The sequence below is a fragment of the Lutra lutra genome, chromosome 12, assembly GCF_902655055.1.
Source record: "Lutra lutra chromosome 12, mLutLut1.2, whole genome shotgun sequence".
Lineage (NCBI taxonomy): Eukaryota > Metazoa > Chordata > Mammalia > Carnivora > Mustelidae > Lutra > Lutra lutra.
Genome location: NC_062289.1, coordinates 72,615,176 through 72,642,741, shown reverse-complemented (window position 1 = coordinate 72,642,741; position 27,566 = coordinate 72,615,176). Strand labels below are relative to the sequence as shown.

Below are 27,566 nucleotides of genomic sequence, written 5' to 3'. Positions count from 1 at the left end.
GTACAAGAAATACTAAACATTAAAAAAGGACACATCCTCATTTGGGGATGCGGGGAGAGCAGACTGGAGGGTTGCAATGGAAATTCAAAGCCAAACAAACTTAAAACCGTAATATTTAAAATAAGATATGATGGTATATCTGATATTGAATCAGTGGAAACCAAAGAATTCTTAGAGGGAGATTCATAAGGGAAATCAGCAAATAGATGTGCTTGGCATTCGGTTTTCTAGCTGAAAAACATAAGGGAGCTTCTAACAGAATTTAGCAAAAGCCAATTGAATTACTCCTGTATTTAAGGTCTGTTGCTGGATTTTTTTTTTTTTTTTTAAAGCACTGCTTTTCCGACTAAGTTGTGATCCACTTGTGGGTCATAAAATCAAAAGTTTTAAGGAATGAAATACAAAATGAAATACCTAGGATAGAAAATATCAAAATGTATCCCACATAGCAAGGGTGGGTAGTTTTGTAAAGCTTTTAAAAATAAACATGCAATGGCTTATGATGTAAAACCTAATTTGAGTTTTGATGGTCAAAACCCAAATTTGTGGTTGTGATGGTCAGTTTCAAACTTAGGGACTCACCGTTTTAGAGGATACAAAGGTAACTAAACTCCTTGTTCTCAAGGAAGTAACATATTTTATGCTTGATACACAGTATGTATTTCTTTGTGTGTAGCTTAGAATTTCATACTCTTGATAGTGGTTCTAAGCTTTTCTTTGCAAATTGCCAGTGATGGTGGTGGTGATTTGCCAGTTACTATTTTAAAATTAGAGGGTCCTTTTAGGGCTGTGTATTTGTGCTCAGATTAGAGGTACTAATGTCAGTCATTAATTACTTTTACCTTTTGCAAAGGCTTGGAGCTGTATCACAGGTGGGAAAAATCTCATTAATCAGTGAACTTGGAAATTGTCGTAGTTTTACTGTTTTAGATGGGGATTAAAAATGAAGGACTCAGGGGCGCCTGGGTGGCTCAGTGGGTTAAGCCGCTGCCTTCGGCTCAGGTCATGATCTCAGGGTCCTGGGATCGAGTCCCACATCGGGCTCTCTGCTCAGCAGGAAGCCTGCTTCCCTCTCTCTCTCTCTCTGCCTGCCTCTCTGTCTACTTGTGATCTCTCTCTGTCAAATAAAATCTTAAAAAAAAAAAAAAAAAGAAGAAGGACTCTCCAATATTCTTGATGGTCCCTATTCCTTGCAATTTATAGATAGATGGCACCCCATTTCAGATAGCTTTTTTCCTATTTGGAAAGCCGACATCACATCTAAAACTTTTCCACAATGGGATGCATTCAGCGGATTATTTCTTCCTAAATCTCTGCACCTCATTTTTTTATAGCTCTCCTTCAGGAAACATATGATACCTAGTTTAAGCTCACGAAAAGCAGTTTAAATGGGAAGTAGTTTTATAGAATTGTCCTTCATTCAAGTAATTGCTGTTTCCTATTCTGAAGCTCCTTTCCTAGGGAAAGCAAAGCTTTATACTTTGATCACCAAAGCAGTCTAGTCTGCTTTGTGCTTTTATTATTGTAGTTTCTCCCAGCCCCCACCAGAATTTATTTTACAACCTGTAACACTGCATATAGAGATACTGCGTAATGGTTTTCTGTTTGTTTGTTTTACTGCCCTAGGACTCTGTGTGTTTTTTTTTTTTTAAAGATTTTATTTATTTATCTGACAGAGATCACAAGCAGACAGAGAGGCAGGCAGAGAGAGAGAGGGAAGCAGGCTCCCTGCTGAGCAGAGAGCCCGATGTGGGACTCTATCCCAGGACCCTGAGATCATGACCTGAGCCGAAGGCAGCGGCTTAACCCACTGAGCCACCCAGGCGCCCCAGACTCTGTGTGTTTTCAAGGAAGAAAGTTATTTCAGATTTAATGACTTTTATGTTTGGTTCACTTCTGCATTTGTTGCTTGCTGTCTTTAGGAAGAGAAAGCCAGTTTCATTAGCGCAGATCTAGGCGGTTTATACTTGTTTGGGTGGATGTTCTTACAAATGCTTAGCATTTTACTTAGTAGTATGGCATTTCCTGAGATTCTTGGGTACTGGAAGTTACAGTTTCATGATCTCTTATCTGCAATTCTATAATCTATAAGGCTCTGAAAATCAAAAGAGTCTTCTTACTTGGTGGCTTGACCCAGTCTGAGCTGACATGAAGCTATTTGCTGCTTTACTCATTACCATTTAGTGGGAATTATCCATGCATTTTGCTGTAGAAATACTAATGTTTTGATTAGTAGACCCTTTTGAGAGCGTTAATCTAATACTATATTATTTTTACCATCTTAAACTCTAGAAAACTCAAGTTTTGAAATCTGGCCCATAGGATTTCTGATGAGGATTTATATTACTATCTTGGTGAACTTGTTGATTTTATGTTTCATGTATATTGTGAATGTGGAAATGGAAGAGTAGCCAGTGACAGGGACTGGATTTTGGGACCAGACAAACCTACCATAATAACCTCTCTCAGTCTCAGTTTTATCCTCTGTAAAATGAACTCGGTGATAACCACTCTGAGTTGGTAGTAGTGATTAAATGAGATAACATAATTCTTTTTTTTAATTTTTTTAATTTTGTTTTTGTTTTTGTTTTTTAGATTTTTTATTTTATTTATTTATTTGACAGAGATCACAGGTAGGCAGAGAGGCAGGCAGAGAGAGAGGAAGGGAAGCAGGCTCCCAGCCGAGCAGAGAGCCCGATGTGGGGCTCGATCCCAGGACCCTGGGATCACGACCCGAGCCGAAGGCAGAGGCTCTAACCCACTGAGCCACCCAGGCGCCCCCATAATTCTTTTTTTTTAAAGGTTTTATTTAATTACCTGACAAATCAGAAATAGGCAGAGAGGGAGGCAGAGAGAGAGAATGGGAAACAGGCTCCCTGCTGAGCAGAGAGCCCCATGTGGGGCTCCATCCCAGGACCCTGAGATCATTACCTGAGCGAAAGGCAGAGCCTTAACCCACTGAGCTGCCCAGGCGCCCCAGATAACATAATTCTTGATCAAAATTCCAAAATAATGGGAACAACCTAAGTCAACCTAAGTGTTCATCAATAGATGAATGGATAAAGAAGATGGGGCATATGCACCCGCATATGCACGTGTGTACATACACATGCATACAGGAGTATTACTGAGTCATAAAAAAGAAAATCTGCCATTCGTGACAACATGGAGGGACCTAGAGGTTATTATGCCCAGTGAAATAAGACAAAGACAGACAAATACCATATGATTTCACTTATATGTGGAATCTGAAAATGGACAAACAAAAAAATAGATACAGATTCATAAATACAGAGAACACATTGGTTTTCTGGTTGCCAAAGTGGGGGGGCGATGGGCAAAATGGGTGAAGGGGATTAAGAGGTATAAACTTCCAGTAAGAAATATGTCACAAGGATACAAGGTACAGCATAGGGAATAGAGTCAGTAATACTCTAAATACAATAATATTGTAATATTTTATTATAATACTGTAATATAGTCAATAATATTGTAATAACTACCATAATATTGTGATACAAAATTATAATAGCAATATTATAATGTAATAATATTGTAATAACTATCTGTATGGTGACAAATGGTACCTGCACTTACAGTGAGCATTTCATAATATATGTAATTGTTGAATCACTATGTCATAGACCTGAAACTAATATAAATTGGATTAGCTATATTTCTATTAAAAATTAATTTCCTCATTCCTTTGTATAGTCTTACCCTGACAGGGACTTTTTAAACTAAAACTAAGTACATGTTATTTATATAACTGAGCAGGGTAGCTATGCTTTTATTCTACCTGTTTTGCAAAATGGTATTCATTTCTTTCTTTCTGCTGTCCTTGGCCCCTAGGGGAGCATGTAACGTCAAGGTTTAAAAACGAAGTGGAGCGAATGGGTTTTGATATGAACAATGCCTGGAGGATTTCCAACATCAATGAGAAGTACAAGTGAGTTGTATGGGTGCCTACGGACTGTGCTTCACAGCCAGTGCCTTTGCAGAAACCCCAGTTTTCATGTGGCGGAACATTTGAACTTAGACATAGACCTATTTTTTCAGTGGAATTTTATTTATTATATCTAACTGCATGGTCTTCAGAGTACTTCTTGAGCCTTCTGTTCCCATTGCTGTTACTGGAGTGGAAAAGTGGTATTTCATAGGATTCTGGAACCTTCCTTTCCATCCCCCTCCAGATCTCTGTTGTTCCAGGTGCGTGCGTTACTTAGACGGTATTGTGTTCTCATGTAGGCAGGCAGTTTCCATTGGTCTTGTCACCACTTGACATCACATTGGAGATAGAATCAGTGATTGCACAAGCAGTGATACAATACTTAGAAGCTAGTTTTTATGACTTAATTTTACTCCAGATTCTATGAAATAGGCATAAGTACTATTCTGTTCTTTCCAACTTCATAGCTATGACCATTTAGTCATTAAATATTAATATAATCACTATTAAATATTTCCCATTTTTTGTTTCCTTAAAAGGTATAAGTACTTTGGTATGGGGGGGCAGCTAACCATTATGATTTTGGTGGTCCAAATTTCTATGAAACAAAAGAAAATTGTTCAGGAGATTTAAATTAGTATTTTTCTCCTCTTAAGATTCCTTTTAGCAGTTGGAGGCATTAATCATTCTGTTTTTCAAACTGCCTCAAATAGCCATTTTCTTGGTCTGTTTGTGGGTAGCCATCAGAGCATTTCATTTTTCATTGGAATAGTTTATGCAGCTCTTAACATGGACACTGGCCAAGGAATTAAGAACCCAGGGTCTTGTGAAGGAACTGGAGCTACATGTAGACCTGTCATACCTTTGCCTGTTCTCAGTTACAAGTCAAAGCAGAGAATAGAGGTGGAGACTGGAGGCAAGGGCTCAGAGAACCTGAGGCTGCCACAGGCTTTGTTCATGCACAGCCCTCCTTTCCTATGCTGGAAACTGCTTATCTACATGTAAGCAGCCAGTATTTGCTAAAGAGGTGACTACTAGGTAGTGTAATACAGGACAAGGAATAGAATGATCAGAATATTGGATGAAGTCAGAAAACCGAGTTAAGCTAAATTTGTTGAATAAAAAACAGGTTGAATAAACCTGAACTCAAACGAGTTCAAAAGCCGTTTGGTTTTCAAAATTGCTATTCAATATGGGTTTTAAAAATTAATTTTTGTCTTTGAATCCCCTATTTCTGCCTCAAAACCAGTCTGCAGGACATTGAAAAGTGCTTCCTACTATGAAGGAGCGCTAAATTTACTGTTAAGTTTTAAACAAGATAAAAGAAGACAAAAGAAAAAGACTCGTGGTTACCATATTAACTATGGTCATAGTGTCCCAGATTATTTTTAGTTTATGGGTGTTAAGTTTATAGAGCTACTGTTGGTCATAGATATTCTCTTGGTTCAGTGGCTTTTAAATTCTTGATATTTAATCTTCTGGAAATTGAGAACATGTTGTAGATATTTTGTGCAGAATGATCCTAAGCTACTTGGTGTTTTCTGCCTCTTCCCCCCACTGCATAAGATAGGCAAGGGCCGCGGTGGTGGTACAGGAGGAGGAGGAATTTGTGTATTTTAAGATTCGGATTAAAGGTCTTCTTGCCTTCACTGCTGAAAAGGAGTATTGGGAGACCATAGAGAGACAATGTCCTATAAGTGAAAAAGCTGTCGGAAGGAACTGCTTTTTAGGGCACCAGCCTGACTAGCATGCAGCTACTATCTTCCTCTCTAATGAAAAGAGCTTTATCCCCCCCCCGAATATAGTTGTGAAGTATGTTTTATGAAATTATGATTAATAGCTTACTCATATTACTAACTTGGGTCAGTGGGGCTGTGATTATGTATGCAAATGTCCTGACTTATGGTACTGCTTCTGCATACCCATGCCTGTACCTGTTACCTATAATTAGGACACATCAGAGAATATGTTAGTAATTCTGTAAGGTATCTGGAAACTTGAAATTGTAGACTTTTGTCTTTCTTCACATGTTTCCCTTTGACAGAAGCCTGAAAGAATGAGGGGTCTGGTAGAGGCTGACAGACTTTTACTTCTGTAGTTGGACTGTGCACTTTCTATAGTTAAGAAATGACTTGTATGTTTGTTACAAGACAGTGTTAGAGTGAAGTAACTTATTGCTTGTGGACTCCCCCTATTTCAGATGTTAGGATCACCAAATTCCCAAGGTAGCCTAAAGTGGAACAGTGCCAGATATTATCAGGCGACATAGACATAAGTAAACACCTAAGGCGACTAGTTCTGCTGAGTAGGCCAGGACTCACTTAAAGCTCCATATTGCCTTTTAACTGGCTCTGGGTAGCTTGATCAGCATCCTTACACTGGCTCACCTAGTGTCTCTCCCTCTTCTCCCTCCCTGTCTTCTTCCCCCACTCCCTCCTTCTCACCTTCCCCATTAGGCTATGTGGTAGCTATCCACAGGAGCTCATAGTGCCTGCCTGGATCACTGACAAAGAACTAGAGAGTGTTGCAAGCTTCAGGTCCTGGAAGCGCATCCCTGCCGTCGTTTACAGGTAAGTAAGCCTAGTCAGGCTCAGCCTGGTCTGGTGCTGCTTTCCACTGCATGTGGTCTGCTGCTCTGTTGCCGCTAACCTGGGAAGGAAGGAAAGGGTTTCAGAGAATTTTCCAGGCAAGCTTTTGCTTCCTTATAGTTAAAGCCACTCTTACGGTGACACACTGATACTTACCGCATGGTTCAGGTGATAAGAAAACTTTAATGGAAAAGTGGCTAGTCTTGCTATTTTAAGAGCCTTCTGACATTCTGTGGGAAGATAAGTGTTACTGCATTTGGCCTTTGGATTGAGAGAGAGGAGTTAAAGTCAAGTAATTTGTGATTGTCTTTGTGGTTGAAACTTTGACACATGAAAGAGCTCTGTTTTGAGAGGGAGCATTTAAAGGAGAAGGCTAGGGCTTGGTTAGATAGAAAATCTTAAAAAGATCAAAGACCTGAGAGCCAGGGAGCAAGTTCTAGAAGGGAATGGTGTGTGGTGTCAAGCACAGGTTTGGGAGTTCAGGTCTTCTCACGATAACTCTTGCTAAGGCACCTTGAGTAAATTTCCTAATTTACCTCAGCCTGTTCCTAATTAGTAAAATGGGAATGACGGTCCTACTTCACAGGTATGCTGAGCTGCATGAATGCATCTGTGAATACTGGGCTGCTCTAAGCAGTACATGGAGGAGGCTGTATTCCTGGGGATTGCTTTTATATATAATTCACTGAATAGCTCAGCTCTCAAGGACTCAAGTTAAGACTTGAAGAAGTCATTGCCTCTTATTTTGAAATTGTTTCAGATGTCATCTCTTTATAGTATTTACATTCTCCATTCCATTTTTCCAGTTTGCAGATTTGGGCTTTCCTTGAATTTGGGCCTAGCCACTGGGGCTTACTTAGAGACTTCCATGCCAGGAAGCATTCCGTTGAAATATTGATGTTGTAGGAAAGGATTTATCTCCTTGTGGAATTTCCACTGAGGTAACCAGCTTGTTCATTTAGTCCACTGATGGCAAATTCTGATGGCCATCCTGAATAGAGAGAAATGAAAAAGTATTTGTTTCTGGCCCAGTGGAATCCATTAAGTTTTCAATCTCAATTTTCATCACTGTTGTTTCAGACACCCCTAGAAAAGTAGGTCACCAAATTTACCTATCACTCAAGTGACAAGGATGACACAGGAATTAGAGAGCAGGGAAAGCTGAAAGGATTTGTGTCTTAGCAGTGATTGGCCTAGCTCAAATAGGGAAAGCAGCCAGCTGCTGCTCTGTGGCCAACAGCTGTGTTAGATCAGCAGCCCTGGCATTTGTAGGGTTTGTGGACTTTGAGCATAAGAGGAAAGGACTGTCATTTTCAAAGTACAGGGCTTTAGGTGAATTTTCCTTGTTGGTAGAGAAGCCTGTAAGTGCAAGTTAAAGAAAAACTTAGAAAAAACAAAAGAAACCTTTTTTTTCCCTTCTAAAATTTATTCTAGAGGGCATGGGCCATGGTTTTTTTTGTTGTTTTTTTTTTTTTTCCCCAGCCCTTTCTAGAGATCATAGTATATATGTATAAATGAAATTTATTTCCAATTTCTCTTAGAAAATCTGCTCTCAAAGGATTACAAATGAAAGTTCTTGGTATTTAAAAAAAAAAAAAAAAAAAAAAAAGAAAGTTCTTGGTATAGTCCACACAAACTCAGATAGGCTTTTAGGAACTAGCCTCCATTTGGGAACATGTGTTTTGAATCTCTGAGCCCCAAACTGGGTTGTTCAAATGGTTGGGAAGTTTTGTAAGGGGTATATAGAAGACTGTTTTGGGGATACTCTGCCACTCTCTGCTTTGCCAGGCCAGGCGGCAAGCTGCTTCTGAATCCAGCATACGTTTACTGAATTTAGTTGTCTGTAGACTGCAGTAATGATTCCTGAAGTTGCTAGCAGCAGTTACTTGACAGCATCATGCTGAACCAGCGCCTCATTAGTGTTTTTTTCCCACTGTGATGAGAGAGTTTTTAATTGGGTTTATTACTGAAGACCAAGATTGCTCTAACCCAGCAAGATGGTGCAAAGGGTCTGCTCAGCAAGAAGCCTGCTTCCCTCTCTCTCTCTCTCTCTCTGCCTTCCTCTCCGTCTACTTGTGATCTCTCTCTGTCAAATAAATAAATAAAATCTTAAAAAAAAAAAAAAAAAAGACGGTGCAAAGGGCATCCATCTGTAGTGCAATTCACAGCTCCCGCCTTTGTGCACTGAGTGGTTATTAGAAATTTCTAATCATTTAGTGAGCTTGCCTAATACTAACTTAGGGATAGTTTAAGTATTTATGTATTTCTATATAGAATTGAAGCATTCAGTGTTCAGTAGGGGACTCATCCATTGGACATCTTCATTTTTATACTTTTTCCTTGGTTCTGTTGATATGGTAGAAATGCTCTTTCGTGATTTTTAGCTGTATTGTTTTAGTTCTTGATCATGCAGTCAAAAGCATTTTGGAAGACTGCAGAAAACTGCTTATTGCAACAGTTTGAGTTGAGGCTGTGGCTGTTAGAAATGCTATGACCCTTTAAACCCGAGATCCAAGCTGAAGAGTGCCATCTTCTGTTCCTCTTGGCCATTGCTAGGAGCACTGCAGAGAAAGAAGATGCTCAGGAAAGGCCTTGCCAGCCTCTTTTGTGAAGGTCTGGCATAAGTCAGCTCTGTTGTTTCCCAGTGCCTATTACCTGTGCTACTAGGCGTTTTAGGAATTAGGTTTGATTTCCACTTGGGCTCCATTCAGCAGGTGAGCCCACTGAGCATATTGGCTAATGCTTTCTGTTGTCTCTCTGTTCTGGAGGATTTAAAAACTGAAGTAAACTGATGGTTCCAGTGGAATATGTTTCTTGCTGAATTTCGTTGACTGCCTTTGAGCTTTAGGATTAAAAACAAAAATTTTTCTCACATTGTTTCTTAAAGATGACAGATTCAGTAGTATGTTTTATTTAGATCTGTCTCCTATGTATGTGTTATAGATGTGTATGAATGTATGTATGTAGATTTTTAAAGATTTTATTTGAGAGTGCGTGTGAGGTGGGGGAAGAGCAAAGGGAGAGGGACAAGTCGACTCTGTGCTGAGCTCGGAGTGCAATGTAGGGCCCCATCTCAGGACCCCAAGATCATGACCTGAGCCAAAACCAAGAGTTGAATACTTAACTGACTGAGTCACCCACCCGGCCCTGTATTTAGATTTTAATGGGAAGTAAGACATGGATACTTCTCTTCTGGGAGATAGAGTTGAGGGGCATTTAAACATTTTACTTACTACTTACTCTGCTAATTTAGTTTTACAACGAACTGGTTACTTTTATAACTTTTTAAAAACTACTTTGTGAATATCACAGTTCACCCTTTTAATGTGTAGTTTGACTTTTTTTATTTAAAGATTTTATTTATTTATTTGACAGAGAGATCACAAGTAGACAGAGAGGCATGCAGAGAGGTGGGGGAAGCAGGCTCCCTGCTGAGCAGAGAGCCTAATGTGGGGCTCAGTCCCAGGACCCTGAGATCATGACCTGAGCTGAAGGTAGAGGCTTAACCCACTGAGCCAACCAGGTGCCACTGTAGTTTGATTTTTTAAAATATATTCAGAGTTGTACAGTCATCGCTACAGTCAATTTTAGTACATATTCACCCTCTCAGAAAGAAACTCCAGACCCATTAGTAGTCACTCCCTATTCCCTTCCCGATCCCCATAGCCCCAGGTCACTAGTAATCTACTTTGTACAGATTTGCCCATTCTGAATACTTCTAATAAATGCAGTCATACAATATGTGGCCTTTTGTGACTGGTTTCTTTCACTTAGCATAACATACTCCAGGTTCATGCATGTTGTAGCATTTATTGGAACTTTATACCTTTTGTGCCAAATACTACTTTTGTAACCTTTTTAAAAAAAAGATTTTCATTTATTTATTTATTTGACAGAGAGATCACAAGTAGGCAGAGAGGCAGACAGAGGGGGAGAGGGAAGCAGAAAGCCTAATGCAGGGCTAGATCCCATGACCCTGAGATCATGACCTGAGCTAAAGGCAGAGGCTTAAGCCACTGAGCCACCCAGGTGCCCCCTTTTATAACTTTTTAATTGCTAAAATTGCCTAACTAAATTCCTAACTAGGAAAAGACTGGGTTTTACATTTTATTTCTTTAGTTTTTATTTAAGAGTGTATTTATTGACAGAGCGCAAAGGGAGCACAAACAAGGGGAGCTGCAGAGGGAGAGGGAGAAGCAGACTCAGGGAGCCCAATGCGGGACTCAATCCCAGGACCCTGAGATGATGAGCTGAGATGATGAGCTGAGCCTAAGGCAGATGCTTAACTGACTGAGCCACCCAGGTGCCCAAGAGACTAGGTTTTAATATCACCTTAAAGACTTTTGAGTAAGATTTCTGGTCTTAATTTTTACAAAAGGATCTATCAAAAAATAAAAATAAAGGGTCAGAGTATGGCTTACTGAGGTTTATGGTTTTCCTTCTGAGAGCTTAAGGAAAAGTACTGATATGTTGAGCTATCTGCCTATAATAAGAGCAATTTGTGAGTCATGAAATCTCAGAAGATTTTGTAGAGTGGTCCACTCTGGGCCAGGTAAATGTTTTGAGTCCCAAAGGTGGGATCTTGTTTTAAAAAGAATCCCCAAGCCATCCATAAGTGTACAGTTGCTGCAGTGGGCCCTTAGAAGTTGTTGTGGAAACAAATTTTTCTGCGTCAGCATCTATTATGCCAGGATATTCAGGTGCAGTATTAAGAAGAGATTAATGTTACATTATTGAATAGCAGAATTAGTGTAGTATTTGTAGATTATAATTTTTACCCAATTTTCCAAAAAATAAATTTAAAGATTCAAATGTTTGCTTAATGAATATAAATTTTGTTTTTCTAAAAGCACACATTTATCATTTTGTTGCTGACTTTACAAGGGCCTCAAAAATGATCAATTGTTGAGAAAGATTCAGATAGGTTTTGTTGTTTACTCTTGATGCTATAGAAGATTTCTGCCCTGAGAGGACTTGAATCTAACCCATCGCTTACCTGTATTCGGGCTCTTCATTAAGACATTTAAAATCTACTACCTTACTTTTGTATGAGCACAGAGCATCGGAATGGGGCCGCTGAGATGGGTATAGTTGTTGTGTCTTGTTCCTTGCACAGGCACCAGAGTAATGGAGCTGTCATTGCCCGCTGTGGACAGCCGGAGGTCAGCTGGTGGGGCTGGCGAAATGCTGATGATGAGCACCTGGTGCAGTCGGTAGCCAAAGCTTGTGCCTCTGACTCCCGATCAAGTGGCAGCAAGCTGTCAACTAGGAACAGTTCTCGAGACTTTCCCCATGCGGGAGACCTTTCTGATGTGGAATTTGGTAAGATGCTCCCTGGATCCAGTAGCAGAAATTTTTAGAGTATCTTTGAGAACTTTTTCTTGAGTGGCCTTTTCCTTGTAAGACCTATAATTTGTTTCATAGGAGAGAGAGGGTGAAGCTTATTTGAGGGGATTATTTGAGGAATCATAGGTCTGGACAGTGAACCAGACAACTATTTCAGACTTGGCTTAAGAGGGCTAATGTGTCTGTTGTCTTTCTAGTCATTGTGACAACAATGGGATATGTATGTGATAGGGGACCTGGAATTTCTCCAGACCATGGCAGGAGTCACCAGTCTTCATGAAAAGACTATACATGTAGAAATGAGGTAAAGGAGACTGGTAGACAAAACAGAAGATAGAGAAGTCCTGTGTATTAAGGGTTCTGGTTAGGTGGGTTTCATTTAATTGAGGGTTTTTGTTTCTTGGTATTGCAGGAGGTGTTTCTAGTTATTATTTTGCACAATTTTGGGGAGAGATGGGTTCATTCTAGTTTTTCACTCCTGCCCGTGATGTTCCTAGATTCTTCTCTGTCGAATGCTTCAGGAGCAGACAGTTTAGCCATCCAACCACAGAAGCTTTTGATCTTGGACGCACGTTCCTATGCTGCAGCTGTGGCGAACCGAGCCAAAGGAGGAGGCTGTGAATGCCCGGGTGAGGTGTATGGTGCTTTGTCCCGACACTGTTCTCGTGGACCCAGCCCATGCCCGGCTGGGTCTTAGTTCTCAATTTGAAATGAACAGCAAACTATGTTCTTCAGCCTATCTTGAGAGAGCCGGAGCTGTTTGGATTCTTAACACTTGTTTCTTTTCAGGGAAGAAGTGGAGGAGGAGGTGCAGGGAAACCAAATAATCTTCCTTCCTAACCTTTAGATGATAAAGAAAGTAAATCCTCCCCGTAATAACGCCTGTTCATGTTTGGAAGCTGCTTCTTTAGTGGCTCAATTTCTCAGCCTTCTAAAAGCTTTTCGTTGCCTTTGACAGTGGGTTTACTCCTCACTGACCTCAGAGAAAACTTCCCACATGGCTTCTACTTAGAAAGGCTGGGGTGGAAGGTGAAGCACCAAATAAAGGACTCTAGCAGCACACCTCTGTCCTGACCTATAGCTCCCCTGCTTTCTGAATGTATTCTCCAAGGAGGGACCCCTTCAGTGCCAGTGGTGCGCTGATGGAGCAGGGAGAGGCTCCAAGCTCCTTCATCGGATTGTGATCTCAACTGGAAATTGAAAGCAGTTGTATGAAGGTGATATGTGAATACATAAAATGCATTTTTCTGCCAGCTTCTTTTCGAAGAGATTCCAGAGCTACAAGTTAGATGTGGCCCAAGAAGTTAACCTGAGATGGGATAGCAAGCTATAGATCTTTAAAAAAACAAAACAAAACAAAACAAAACCCCAAAAACTTCTGTTTTATGTCCATATCTTCACAAATCTAACTTTCCTTTTTGCAAAAACAGCTAAAATTCAAGCACTGTTTTTCCTATGATAAAAGGACTAGACTAATAGGCATCAAAACAGCAGTTTCATTCATCAGCAACTTTTATAGCCTGTTTGTTGCTTTTAAATTTGACCATGTGGGCTTTAAAGTTAACATATTTTTGTTCTCTTTATTGTTGTTCTCTGCAGAGTATTACCCAAACTGTGAGGTCGTGTTTATGGGGATGGCAAATATTCATTCAATTCGGAGGAGTTTTCAGTCTCTGCGGTTGCTGTGCACACAGATGCCGGATCCGGGAAAGTAAGACTTTAGCTTTAGCTTTAATTTTGCGTTACCTTTTTTCTTTCTTTCTTAATGAGTTTGGAGGTATCTTTTCTTCTGTTTCTTGGTACACTTCAGTCTTACTTTCAGTCCCTGTGGGCATTTTCCTTTCTATGTTAGGAGCACAGTAGCAAAAATCTAGCCCTTTGAAAGGTTTAAAGATGTGGAGGACAAAACAGATTTCAGTCCTCAGAAGCCCTGCCTTCTTGTTTTTCCTGGGACCTCTTCTATTCTACATTGTTTTTGGCTCATTTTTAATTTTAATTCTTTGGTTTTTGACATCCTGTAGGTAACACTTATCTGCTGTGAACTGGGGGGGATGTTTTTACCTTGAGTCAAAATTTATTCATCATGTTGTAAAAAAGGGTTAAACTTGCCATTTGGTGAAATCCTTTTACGTTTGCTTCTGAGTCCTAAACTACCCTCTCTCATTATGAACATTGCCACATTTTAATTGCTTGTTAAAAATGAATGGCTGGGGGCGCCTGGGTGGCTCAGTGGGTTTAAAGCCTCTGCCTTCGGCTCAGGTCATGATCCCAGCAGGGTCCTGGGATCGAGCCCCAAGTTGGGCTCTCTGCCCCGCAGGGAGCCTGCTTCCTCCCCCTCTCTCTCTGCCTACTTGTGATTTCTCTCTCTCTGTCAAATAAATAAAATCTTAAAAAAAAAAAAAAAAATGGCTGGCATTTGCAGTGAGGTAGGTGAAGTAACACTCCCTCCCCGCCCACCCAGGGGAACTGGTTGAATACAAGAAAAATTAGCAGGAATGGTCTGTGAAACAAATACGGGCAGATAAATATTTAAAAGACCCTGTTTTACTATTTCAGGAAGCCAGAAATGGTGCCAGAGAAGACAGAATTTTCTCTTTTCTGGTATTTGTGCTGGAGCCCATAGCTGTTTCCTGGGTTCTGTTCAGTAGATCTGATCACATCAAGATTTGCAGAATTCCTTGATTTATTCAATCAAATGGCTGCCTGAACCACTTGTACTAACACTTGGTAGTAAGGGATTAGATTCATCGCAGTTGGAATCAACCCAGAGGGTGAAGTGCAATTGTCTTTGGGGAAAAAGCCTGACCCAAGAATGAGCTTGCTTCTCTGCTGTGGGGATTAGCAACTTGTATTTGCTACACAGCCAGTAGTGCTCTCTTCCCCAAAGGTGGGGCATAGAAAGTGCCTGACTGAGGTCTCAGAAGATCTGCCACTAATTGACTATGTGACTTTAACCAAGTGGCGTAATTATTATTTCCTTCAGAAGACTCCAGAAAGAACTACTTATACAGGATATATAACTACCATGGACTGAAAAATACTAGCTACTCATTCTCAGAAACTAGCCATAAGATTTTTAGAACAAAAATTCTATTAATTGCTGTCCTATTTCTAAAGCTGTCCTCTGTTGCATAGTAGGGGTTTACCTGCATCTTTATACATGCTTTATAAAGACAGAGATTTGTTTGTTTGGGCACTGTTTTATTTGGAGGGAAAGATCTTTGGGAATTGCCTTTTAATTTCATGGGTATTTGGCATGATGCCGTAAATCATAAAAATCCGCATTTCCTTTCCCCTTCTGTTTTTATTTTTATAGTTGGCTTTCAGCCCTTGAAAGCACAAAATGGCTCCATCACCTGTCTGTGCTCCTGAAGTCGGCACTTCTGGTAGTGCACGCCGTGGATCGTGATCAGCGGCCTGTACTAGCGCACTGCTCAGATGGCTGGGACCGCACTCCCCAGATTGTGGCATTGGCTAAGCTCTTGCTGGATCCGTATTACCGAACCATAGAGGTGGGTGCATCCCAAGAGTAGGATTTGGTACATCAGAATGAGTGGGCGAAACCTTGGATGGTTTTAGAATCAGTTTTGGTCTTGGTGGTTAGGCCTAAAGAGAGTGAAATTTGTTTTAAAACTATTGCTCCTTTGCCTTGAGCTAAATTGTGGTGGTGCCTCCCACAGTTCTTGTGCCTTTTAAAATGGAGCAGATTGTGGATAACAAGGTATTGAGAAATTAGACATGTTTTCCTCTGTAGTCTATTTACTTAGGAAAGTTTTGGCTACTCCAGGAAAATGGGGATATTATAGTAGGATCTTGGCATGCTCATCCTGATAATGGGTCCGGATATCACTACAGTGTTCTGTGGAGAAAGAGCCCTACTCTGAAAGAACCACATGTTGGGTTAAAGATAGAAGAAAAGCCATAAAGGTGCCCTAAAACACATGTAAATCTGGGGTAGGGAAAGATATTAGAAACAAGACTTAGTAAGTATAACACAAAATAAAGAAATTAAAAAATAAGTTTAGAAAAAATGTGGTTCTTACACTACATAGTGAAAGAAAGTATAGACTCAGGAAAGGCTTAGATAAATGATTAGTACCCATTTGATAATTATGGAATGGAGTTGAGTGAAGTGGGAAATTGCCCTAAGGATGTGTTCCATGGAGCCCTTGGCTATGGGGCTGGGTCAGGCCCTCCTGTTGGGCTTACTGGGAGGGTATTAAAAGGGATTATTGCTGTTAGTCCTGACAGGCTCAGGACTGTCATAGTCTCCATAGATAAGTACAAATGGTCTATCCCTGGTGTTTCCGTGCAGGGTTTCCAGGTCCTTGTGGAGATGGAGTGGCTGGATTTTGGTCACAAGTTTGCCGACCGGTGTGGTCACGGGGAGAACTCCGATGACCTGAACGAGCGCTGCCCCGTGTTTCTGCAGTGGCTTGACTGCGTTCATCAGCTTCAGAGGCAATTTCCTTGCTCTTTTGAGTTCAATGAAGCATTCCTTGTGAGTTGGGGCTTGTAATTCTTTATTTTGGGGACCTTCTATAATTATGGGGGTATCAATGCAAATGTTAGTGGGTTAGTTTTCACATGAAACTATGAATTCTTTTTAGAATTTAATAAGGGCCATTCTTTCTCCCAGTTCTAATTAAAAACAGTAAGAAGTATGTGTTTATTCAGTGAATATAGATGTGTTAGGTTTGCATAAAGTCTTTGATTTGTTTTATACTTAGCTTTTAAAATAGATGATAGAAGTCCTAAATATTTAGAGAAATAATGGGGGTGCCTGGCTGGCTCAGTCGGTGAAGCATTTGACTCTTGATCTCAGGGTTGTAAGTTCGAGCCTCCCGATGGGTGTAGAGATTTTAAAAAATAAAAGAGAAATAATAGAATATCCTCGGCTCCCTCCAGTCCATCTGCCAATCTCCTCACTGTCCTGTGCCCCCAAACCCCGGACCCAGCTTGTGTCCCATACTCACTGCACCCTTTCCTTTGACAGAGGACTCACTGTCTTTGCCCTCTTCCAGCCTCTCCATCCACTGCTGCACCGCCTTGCATTGCTTGTCCTCTCCTCAGCTGCATGGCGCCAGCATTTCTGTCCTCTGCGTTTTGCATCAGTGTATTTCCCTCTCTACCACATCGTTGCCGTTAGTACTCAGACATGGAGTAGTACCTCCCATCCCCTGAAAACCCTTTCTCAGTTTTGCATCTCTTGCCAGCTATTAATATTTCCTGTATCTCATTTCTTCACAGCAGAGCTCAAGTCTTCTGCATTTACTGTCTCAAATTCCTTTTTTCCCATTCTCTTAAACCCAGTCAGGTTCAGGTGTTCCCCCAACCACTTTAGCGGAGCTCTTTCATGTTGCTAATCCAGTGATCAGCTCTCTGTCTTCATCTTGCTAAGAAGTTCTTTTTTTTTTTTTTTTAATTCAGGCATAATTGACAATGTAATACTAGTTTCAGGTATACAACATAATTCTGTATTTGTGTATGTTGTGAAATAATCACAATAATTAACATCCATTGCCACACAAATTTTTTTTCTTGTGAGAACTTTAAGACCTACTCTTAGCAACTTTCAGATACGCAGTAGAGTATTAACTATATTCACCATACTGTATATTACATCTCCAGGACTGACTTATTTTATGACTGGAGTTTCGTTTCTTTGACTCTCTTCAGTTTACTCTTTGGCACTGTTTAATAACCCCTTTCTTGAAACCCCTTCTTCAGTTGACTGCCAGTACAAACTCTGCCTTATTTCTTCTCTGCCTCACTAGCTGGTCCTTTTTGTCTCCTGTGCTAGTTCCTTCATATCTTCCTAGTACTGAATGTTGGAATGCTCCAGGACTCAGCCTCCAAGGTGCTTCTGTATCTTACTGCCTCTCTGGGGATTTCCTCCAGTCCCGATGGCTCTGATTGCTATCCATGATTCCTACATTTATAATTATGTCTTCAGCTCAGATCTCTCCACTTAACTCCAGACTCACATACCCAACTATGACTGCTCAGTATCTCCACATGGATGTCTTAATGGTATTTCACACTTAACCTGTTCAAAGCTTGGTTCTTGAGTTCCACATCTTCCCACCCAAAATCTGATCTTCCAGAAGTCTTCGCCCCCTCTAGGGGGCAACTCAGTCCTTCCATTTACTTAGGGCAGAAACTCATATGGCCTGCCCAACTCTCCTCTTCCCCCTTTCATACTCCATGTTCAGTCTGTCAGCAGATCTGCAGCTTTGCTTCCAAAATCTATCTAAAACCTGATTACTTCTTGCTATCTCTGCTATTCCTACACTGGTCCAAAGTTATCACCATCTCCTGCTTTAATTCTGGAGAGTCAACTAGAGGGATCTTTCTTTTTTTCTTTATTTTAAAGATTTATCCATTCATTTATTTTAGAGAAAGCACACAAGCAGGGGCAGGGGCAGAGAGAGAGGGAGAGAATCTGAAGCAGATCCCCTGCTGAGCACAGAGCCTGACGTGGGGTTTGATCTCACCACCTGACACTGTGACCTGAGCCAAAATCAAGAGCCGGCTGCTTAACTGAGCCACCCTGGCTCCTAGAGGGATCTAGGGGCAGTCCTTCTAAAACATAACTGAGACCGTGTCATTCCTCTGCTCAAGAACCTGCAATGATTTCCATTTCACACAGTAAAAGCCAGTCCTTAAAATGGACTGCAGAGCTGTCCTAGAGCTTACCTCTCTAGATTCATTTCCTGCCATTGCCCTCCTTATGCAGTGTCCTTCAAGTTACACTGGCCTCCTTCTGTTCTTAGAAATTGCAGGGGCGCCTGGGTGGCTCAGTGGGTTAAAGCCTCTGCCTTCGGCTCAGGTCATGATTCCAGGGTTCTGGGATCGAGTCCCGAATCGGGCTCTCTGCTCAGCAGGAAGCCTGCTCCTCCCTCTCTCTGCCTGCCTCCTCTGCCTACTTGTGATCTCTGTCAAATAAATAAATAAAATCTTAAAAAAAAAAAAAAAATTGCAACCATGCGCCCACCTCAAGACCATTGTGCTGGGCTGTTGGCCTCTGCCTGGAGCATTTCCCTCTCAGATACCCTCTTAACTTGCTCTCTCACTTCTTTCTCCTGCTGCCCTGTGTGTGCCCTGTCCCTCTCACCCTGCCTTATTGTGGTCCACAGCAGTGGTCACCTCTCCCCCACAGTTAGAACCAGCTCTGTTAGGGCAGGAGAGTCATCTGAGAGTTGTCGCCTACCCAGTACCCCTAGAAATGTCTGGGGTGTGTCAGATGCTCAGGAGTGATTTGTTGAGTGAAAAGCTGTTTAGAAATGTGCTTTCAGTTCAGACTTGGGTTGCACACTGACCTGCTCTTGTACCCGAGTGATGATGATCTGTCGCTCTGGAGTGTGGCTGTTAACTCAGGACTTCTCAAACTGGTTGCAGGGAGGCCAAGAGGAGTGGGGTGCCAGCGATCTGTCTTTGCTCTTTTGAATCAGGAATGCTAGTGGTTGGGGTTGGTGGTATGAGGAGGCAGCTCTTCCATGGCTTACTTGGTTTCCCCTTCCTTACGGAGTGTGAATTCTGAGGTGCTCTCGGGGGTGTTGGGGAAGGGGGCTCAGCAGGGCTACCCTTCCCCCAGAGACATATTCCCTGTTGCTTGATTTTGGACTCCCATAGGTGAAACTGGTGCAACATACCTATTCCTGCCTGTTTGGAACATTCCTGTGCAACAATGCCAAGGAGAGAGGGGAAAAGCATACTCAGGAGCGGACGTGTTCTGTGTGGTCATTGCTTCGGGCAGGCAACAAGGCTTTCAAAAACCTACTGTATTCCTCTCAGTCGGAAGCCGTATGTATCCTTCAGCCTTTCCTCTCTGATCAGCAGAAGGAATTTGGGGGTGGTGACATATGGGAGCCATTTTCGGTAGGGACTGTTTTCTAAGAGGCATCTCTGTTTTCTCAAGCAAACTTGTTTTCTCTGTTTTTTTCCATCTGTCCTGAGGAAGGCTTGTTTCCTGGTGCTGCTCTGATCTGCTTCTAGCCCCTTTTTGCTTAGGGTGGTTTGATTTAATACCCATCTCTATTTTGCTACTCCGGACACGAATCTTTTTTGGCACCTCTTTCAGAGCTTAACTCACTCTTGACATGTTCTGTCTAACAAATGGAAGGGGAACCTAGTTGTCCCCTGGGTGCCCATGATAGCTTAGGAGCTGCCACCAGGCCCCTGGCACCATTCCAGTGCCATCAGGTGATGATACACACTGCAGCTCCTGTCTCTGAGAGCAGAAGTGTGTTTGACGCTAGCATGTGTGTCCATGTGACTTTCTGCTCACATGGGGAGCTGGTAGACTTTTTTCTGCAAAGGAGCACCTTCAGTTAAGCAGAGGAAAGGAGGCACGCACATCTGTGTTGATAAATGGTGATGTTCCTTTTGTCAGAATGCATCTTAAATTCTAAAGAAGTCAAAAGGAAGCTTCATGAGAGGTTGTATTGCTTCACTGGACTGTTAACATTCTTCTCACTACATTTAAGTAGTCAAAGGAAAGATTTACACTAACTGCTTCTCTCTTTCCTTCACTGTGCCTGCTGGGGAAGTCACAGTATAGGAAGAAAATTCCCTTCTTTTCCCATAATTAATTTAAGTGATCCTGTACAACAGGTTTGACAGTGTTTACTGAAGCCACGTTTTTGTACAAGGAAACATAGTCACCATTTAGTGAAATGACTCACTTTTATATGAAGTAAAAGCAGCTAAAACCAAGCTGATATGAAAGTAGGTCATTCAATAAAGGGGACCTAAGAAGTAATGAGGAATAGATTTTTAAAAATCCTTTAGATTTTCATGCCCACAAGAGGCCCTCAGGTGGGAAATGCAGCTGGTGCACACCTGTTGGATATTACAGCTTGGTGACTTTTTGACCCTCATTTCTGGATTTGTTTAAACCTGTATCCCTTCTGTTCTCCTGTCAGGTGCTGTACCCTGTGTGTCACGTGCGTAACCTGATGCTGTGGAGTGCAGTGTACCTGCCCTGTCCATCCCCATCCACCCCCGTGGACGACAGCTGTGCACCGTACCCAGCCCCCGGCACCAGCCCTGATGATCCGCCCCTGAGCCGGTGAGCCCGGGTTTGATGCCAAGCCTCCAGTCCCGCACTTCTGTGTTGGGCACACACAGGCACGGTCAGAGATCATGGTGTCTGGCTCCACATGTCTCGCCTAGATCTCTGAAGTTTTCTCAGGGCAGGTTATAAGGGTTTCAGGCTTTGAGGCCATGAGAGTCTCATTTCCTGAAGGGCACTGGGCCCTGTCACTATATTGCTGGGCTACATGCAACAAGCCATTTCTCAGTTAATGTGCAGATCTCTAGGTTCCTTGCGACCCTCTGGCTTGAGTTTCAGCCACTGCTCTGTGCTCTTGCCTTTCTGCTGTCATTTGTCTTGTTGGGGTTGAAAGGCAAATGCTATCAGATGATACAAAGTTTGGCTTTGCCACTGGAGAATTAACTTTACTGAATTCAGACTGCTAAACAACATGTTAATTTAAAATATTGTAATAGAAAACCAGCAGTGCTACTTTCCTTTGCCACTAGTGGAGAAATAGAGCAGTATCATGATTTTTTTTTTAAACACAGCATTTGCTGTTTGTTTATTTGTAGGGACATGGGGTGGGGTGGGGTGGGGGCAGTCGGGTAGGTTGAGAGGAAATCTGCGGACTAGAAGAAGGGCCAATCCTGGGGCTTTTTGCCCGTCAGTCTGAGCCACACTTTGGAGATGCCAGGGCTCCTTGAGGAGCTACAGTGGACCCAGTTATGAAACAACTGCCTGTTAAAACCAGTTGTCTCCTACTTTCCTCTGAACAGCCTCATTTCCCTCAAACTCCTTTTGTTTAGGCTACCAAAGACTAGATCATTTGACAATCTGACTACAGCTTGTGACAACACAGTGCCTCTGGCCAGCCGGCGCAGCAGTGACCCAAGTCTGAATGAGAAGTGGCAGGAGCACCGGCGCTCACTGGAACTGAGCAGCCTAGCTGGTCCTGGGGAGGAGCCTCTCGATCCTGACAGCCTGGGAAAGCCAACCAAAGTGCTGGGCGGTGCCGAGCTGTCTGTCGCCGCTGGAGTGGCTGAGGGGCAGATGGAGAACATTTTGCAAGAGGCCACCAAAGAGGAGAGTGGGGTAGAGGAACCTCCCCATAGAGGGAGCGTTGAGATACAGGAGGTCGAAGAGGAGGCTGTCTTAGAAAAGCAGATCAGGGTGAAGACCCCTGAGGCCATTATCTTTCCTCAAGAACCAGAACTGGGTGATGCTGCTCTGGTGAACCGTCCAGGCACTGGCCTCTCTGTGTTCTCCCACGATATTCCTGAGCAGCAGGGTGGGCACAGTGTTCTTCCCAGTTTTCTCCCAGAGTCCCCCGAGGGAGAGGATGCCCAGGAGGTCCCTTTGGAACAGCCCCAAATAGGAGCTACCACAGAGGGTAGGGAGGAAGCTTTTCTTCCAGTCCCAGTAGATGCAAAAGTTGGCTATGGTACCTCACATTCAAGTTCTCTGCTGCCGTCCCAAGTCCCATTTGAGGCCAGAGGACCAAATACAGACAGTTCAATGGACATGTTAACAGAAGATCAAGTCAAGTCGGAAAGTGGGCCCGAAGGCCATCGTACACCTTGCCTGGTAAACAGTGGCTGGTCCAGTGGCAAGCACATGCTTCCTCAAACCATGGAGCCCCGGCCTTCGGGGAAGAGCCTAGCTGAGAGGCCCCAGGTGGCGTCTGTGGTACATAGGACTTCCCCTGGCAGCACCCACAGCCCAACACATTCTCCTTGTGCCTTGCCTTTAGCTGAATGTAAAGAGGGGCTTGTGTGCAATGGTGCCCCAGAGACCGAAAATAAGGCTTTAGAGCAGCCCCCAGGGCTTAGCACTCTCCAGAAGCACGCCACCCCCAACGGGCACTGCACCAATGGGGAGGCTGGCAAGAGCAAGGACTCACTGAGCCGCCAGCTGTCTGCTACAAGCTGCGGCTCTGCCCACTTACACTCGAGGAACTTGCACCACAAGTGGCTGCACAGCCACTTGGGGAGGCCATCTACAACGGGCAGCCCTGACCAGCCTTCCCGCAGCCACCTGGACGACGATGGCATGCCTGTGTACACGGACACTATCCAGCAGCGCCTGCGTCAGATTGAGTCAGGCCATCAGCAGGAAGTGGAGACCTTGAAGAAACAAGTACAGGAGCTGAGGAGTCGCCTGGAGAGCCAGTACCTGACTGGCTCCCTCCGCTTCAATGGGGACTTTGGGGATGAAGTGGTGAGTAGACCACAGTGCCTCCATAGCTGCCCCAGGAGAGGGCACACTGAGGCTGGGTGCTCTTTGTGCCCTGTGCACAGTGATTGGTACAGATTTCTAGAAGAATTGGAAAGGTCCAGAGTAGTTCTTTGGAGAGGCTGGAGATCAGCATCAGCCGTGAATGGCAGTCGGCCTGTTGCTCTTTCCTGCCTTGCTTGCTTGCCACAGGGGTCCTGTTTAGGCAGTTAGAATAAGGAAGACAGCACTCGGTATGTGGCTGGTCAGATCTCTTTGGAGAGAGGATCATGTTTTAAGAAAAGGCATGAACTCCTGGGTGTAATGACATTAGTAGGGCAGTGTCAAATATTTCTGTCCAATTATGATGCCTGTCCTACCCCAGTAGCTAGTAAACCGTGAGCTCCCCTGCCTCCCCCTCCCCTCGGCTGTAGTTTAACAAATGTTTGTACCTGCCCTGTGGCAGGTGATGGCAGTAGAAATGGGAAGACGGGATTGGTTTCTGGCACAGTGGAGGAGTTAGCACTGATGGTGCCTGGTGACTGGAAGTGGGGGGGGGGAGGGGCTACGTGAGGGGAGGCTCTCAGGGAGGTGCTCTCCTCACAGGCTGGGTCTGACTTGATATGTTCAGGTACAAGAGGGAGCCTGGCTCTGAAGTGGTCAGCGTACACTAAAGGCGGGCTCATCCAATGACTTTCAATTCAAACTGACTTCTCGGTATTTCCTTCATACTAATGATGGTTTCTCATTTTCCCAAAGAGTCCTTCAGAGAAAGGAGGACATGCCCAAAGCACTCAGTTTCAACACGCAGATGTAAGTGGCAGGGTTGGAGTAACAGACTCGCTGGAGCAGCTGACTCAGAGTTCACACGCCACCCTGGTCACTTCCACCCTACTCACTTCCTGGAGCCCAAGGCCTTTCCTTCCCCTGCAGTCACTGCACACAGCCTTAGACCTGTGCATCTCTCTTCCACCAGAGTTCAGCCCTGTCTCTGCACCTGCTCAACCCATTTCTTGATGGCTGAGGCGCCAACAGATTGGCAGCCCTTAATACTTAGGCCCACCCGAAGTCCCCAGTGCTCCCTTCTTTACTAAGCCCTTTCTTCTGGGAGGAGCCAGGTTCATTCTGTTCAGCTCTGTTTGTTTGCCAACAGACTTCAATCCCCGACTCGGAAAGCAATCTGGATCAGAACTGTTTGTCTCGCTGCAGCACAGAGATTTTCTCTGAAGCCAGCTGGGAGCAGGTGGATAAACAGGACACGGAGGTACAGGCTCAGCCCCTGTTCTGAGTACCGTCCATACAACTGTTTTACGGTTCTTCTCCACCCCTATCCCTGTCCCGTGCCCCAGGCTGAGGAATAACCTCATAGCACACTTAGCCTTGAACCTCTGTGAATCCCCATCGAGCCAAGAATTTCTGAGCCAGGGAGACCCAGCAATCTGGTTCTCTCTCCTCCTTGCCTCTCTGAACTGGAGCCTTGCCCGGTCTTACGGCGACCCAGGGTGCTGCTGCCTGATACTTTATCTCAGGGGAGTTTGGAGTCCCGCTAGGGAAATGATTTGGACGCCTTTCTTGTACTGCTGACATCAACCTGCTGGGCTGGTGCCGCTGGAGCCAGTATGGTCCTTGTGACTCTTGCTGCCCCCAGCATGGCTCTGCTGGCTCCAGCTCGATGGCCCATCTCCGGTCACTAACCTGGCCCCACCTGTCTTACAGATGACCCGTTGGCTCCCTGACCATCTGGCTGCCCACTGCTATGCGTGTGACAGCGCCTTCTGGCTCGCCAGCAGGAAGCACCACTGCAGGTGCCGTTTGGGTGTGTGGTGGGGGTGGGATGGGCCAGGGTTTGGAGGCTGAGGTTTGACCCACAGAGCTTGCAGCTTGGAGAGATGCAGGCGTCTGGCTGGCAGTGTCCCCTCTGAGGCAGAACCTGGGGTCTACAGGACTCCAGCTCATCTTTTGTGCCTCTGAAATTGGTTTTTGCATTTGTTGTTTTGGTTTTTTTCCAATTCAGAGTGATCATGACTAAATTTTAAAATGTGCAAATGATGTCCCCTTTTGTTCTGTTTTGCTTCCTGGATTAGCAGAGCAACAGCCGCCACCCAGACTACCATTTCTTATTCCTACCAGTTCTTCCCATTCAACATGGCTGCCCTGAGCCAGAAAATTTTTCCTGCTTTGGGCAGGGAACTTCATTTTCCTACTCCTTATCCTGCTCCCTGACCCCAAACTTGTCTGTGGTAGTAGTGAGGAGACCTAGCTGTGGGGACTGGTAGGGACAGCTAAGGATATAGTCTTCAATCCTTAAGGCTCCCGACTTCTTTCTTCTTGGTTGGGCTAGTTAGCTGCTAGGAATGCTTTGCCCCAGCTGGGGTGGTGACTGACTGAAGGATGTGCAGTGTTCTTAGGGTAGGAAGTTTATCTGAATCCTGATATAGCTCATCCAGGAGAGAACCCAGGTAGAAAATGGAACCACCTCTTTGTCTAGTAATGATGCTTCAGGATCATATATCTCCCTCCCATGCACCCCAAGCCCGTGTGTCTTTGGTTGGCTTCTCCTCTGAGCTCTCTCTCCCCTCCTTGCAGGGACACTGACCGTGTTGATCAAACGTGGTGAGCATTTGCAACAACCTGTCTGTGATGTCTGCACATCTACAATAACTTCACACTAACGCTGCCATTTCCCCCTCTCTGCACTCACTGGGATGAAGCCTGGGGCTGGGAGCGCAGGCAGGCAGGCGGGCTTGGGGGGGAAACCAAAGCAGCCAACTGGGGAGACAGGGTTGAGTCAGACTGCAGCCATGTGCTCCCCTCCTGACCATACAGGTCAGCGGAGCCATCCTGCTTGTGACTTAGAAGCTGGGCTTCAGCAGGGGCTGCTCTTGTGGCAGAGCCAGTTGGGTTTTCAGAGCTATTTTCTTTGGGTTAGTCATTCAGTGGGATCCTAGAATGATGCTTCATAATAGGAGAATCCGATAGCATTGCTGCTCCAATTTTTTTTTTTTTTTTTTAAACAAAGAGACCAGGACTGAACAGAGGTGGTCTTTCCAGAGAACTGTTTAAGCAGGGAAGACTTTAGTGGAGAGTTCCACTTGGGGTCTGTCAGGATCCCCTGAAAAAAGCCAGATAGGAAAGCTTAGTTGGTCAGATTCATATCAGGATGAACTCCAGCAGGTGTTCAGAAGTAGATTTAGGTAATTTTTCTGTGAAACCACAGGTTCTTGCTGATTCATGCTTTTCAGAAACATGAGGTTCTTACTGCGTTCTAGAAGATGAAGTTATGTGTGTTTGTTTTAGTTCTCTGTCCTTCCATTGACCCATGTCTAGCCTTTCCTTTTGTGGGGTTTTTTGTTTGTTTTTGGTTTTTTTTTTTTTTTGGTCCCCAACGGGTATTTAGTATTCTCTCATCTGTGCCCAGGTGGTCCTTAGTTTACATTCTGTGGGTTTCTATTCTGAGGAGCATAAATGGAAAGGTAGCGAGTGATGCTGGCTAAGGGGGAGCATTTCCCTTCAGCTGCTTTCCCCACGTCTTTGGTGGGCTATGTCAGGCTCCTTGAAGTCTCCCATTCTTAGGTTTATTGAGATTGAATTGTACTTCAGGGCCTAGCAGAGTGGGGTTGTAAGGTGAGCAGAAACTTCTCTACCAGTTCCTTTTCCTCTTAGCTCTGAAGGGCAGTTGTTTGGTTGTGGGCACCTTTGCTGCATGGACACGTCAGAGCTGGGCTTTCAAGTGGAGGAGAGGGAGCCCTGAGGCCTGAGTACAGTCTGGCCTTCGGGTGGAGCTCTGACAGTTCCTGGTAAATGCATGGGGGCAGGGGAGTGAGCCGTAATTGACTGACACCTATCTAATAAGGGGGGGTGTTTGTGCACGTGTGTTCATCTGTGCTCTCTTGTCCTTTCACCTTGAGCATGTGTTGCTTGTCTTCTGGCTTTGCATGCTGGCAGCAGGGCAGTCCTAGATGGCAGCAGTCTGTTCTTCATGTTGCTGCCTCCGAGCCTCTGGGGATGTAGCCTGTTGGACAAGGCTCCTCAACCCACCCCAGCTTGGCTAGGTAGTTTGTCTTCTCTGAAGGGCTCGGAGGTAGTTTCATTGGACTCTGGTCTCTCTTTGACCACGAGCTACACAGAGGCCATTGCCCAAGTGGGTATGGCTCACTGGGTTTTTTGGGCCAGGACTTAGCCAGTGTTCTAGAACCTACTGCTGCGTGGGGCCCTTTTGTTCTCCTGGATCTCTCTTGAGCAGCATCCCCCCTGTGCACCTGTAACCTTGAGCCATATGGTGAGACAGCCAAGTGTCCTTGGCCCTAAAGTCACAGTGCTGTGCAGCTATACTAGGCAGGGACTTCCTGCCCCCCACCCCGGCTTTTCCTGGACTAGACAAATGAGACAGTTCAGTCTTGGAGGAGTCTCCAGCACATTCGAATTACCACAA

The 27,566-nt window shown here is 44.0% G+C and overlaps 1 protein-coding gene and 1 long non-coding RNA gene across 13 annotated transcripts in view; one reads left to right on the top strand and one right to left on the bottom strand.

Moving 5' to 3' along the window:
* The window catches only part of MTMR3 (myotubularin related protein 3), a 147,798-nt gene that overhangs the window by 114,886 nt on the left and 5,346 nt on the right, over positions 1–27,566 (top strand). For 6 of the 12 annotated variants that reach the window (XM_047698361.1, XM_047698360.1, XM_047698365.1 and 3 more), the window contains 13 exons: positions 3,853–3,949; positions 6,406–6,519; positions 11,654–11,859; positions 12,381–12,512; positions 13,483–13,594; positions 15,200–15,395; positions 16,199–16,384; positions 19,519–19,689; positions 20,811–20,956; positions 21,730–23,140; positions 24,288–24,398; positions 24,851–24,939; positions 25,721–25,747. In XM_047698361.1, the coding sequence (XP_047554317.1) occupies positions 3,853–3,949; positions 6,406–6,519; positions 11,654–11,859; positions 12,381–12,512; positions 13,483–13,594; positions 15,200–15,395; positions 16,199–16,384; positions 19,519–19,689; positions 20,811–20,956; positions 21,730–23,140; positions 24,288–24,398; positions 24,851–24,939; positions 25,721–25,747 (2,998 nt within the window). The remainder of the gene's footprint in view (positions 1–3,852; positions 3,950–6,405; positions 6,520–11,653; positions 11,860–12,380; positions 12,513–13,482; positions 13,595–15,199; positions 15,396–16,198; positions 16,385–19,518; positions 19,690–20,810; positions 20,957–21,729; positions 23,141–24,287; positions 24,399–24,850; positions 24,940–25,720; positions 25,748–27,566) is intronic. The other 6 variants (XM_047698369.1, XM_047698371.1, XM_047698366.1 and 3 more) reach the window with 3 other exon arrangements.
* The window catches only part of LOC125082596 (uncharacterized), a 41,883-nt gene continuing 17,981 nt past the window's right edge, over positions 3,665–27,566 (bottom strand). The window contains exons 4-5 of the long non-coding RNA XR_007122021.1: positions 6,394–7,528; positions 3,665–4,277 (exon numbers count right to left, since the gene is read on the bottom strand). This is a non-coding gene — a long non-coding RNA (uncharacterized LOC125082596). The remainder of the gene's footprint in view (positions 4,278–6,393; positions 7,529–27,566) is intronic.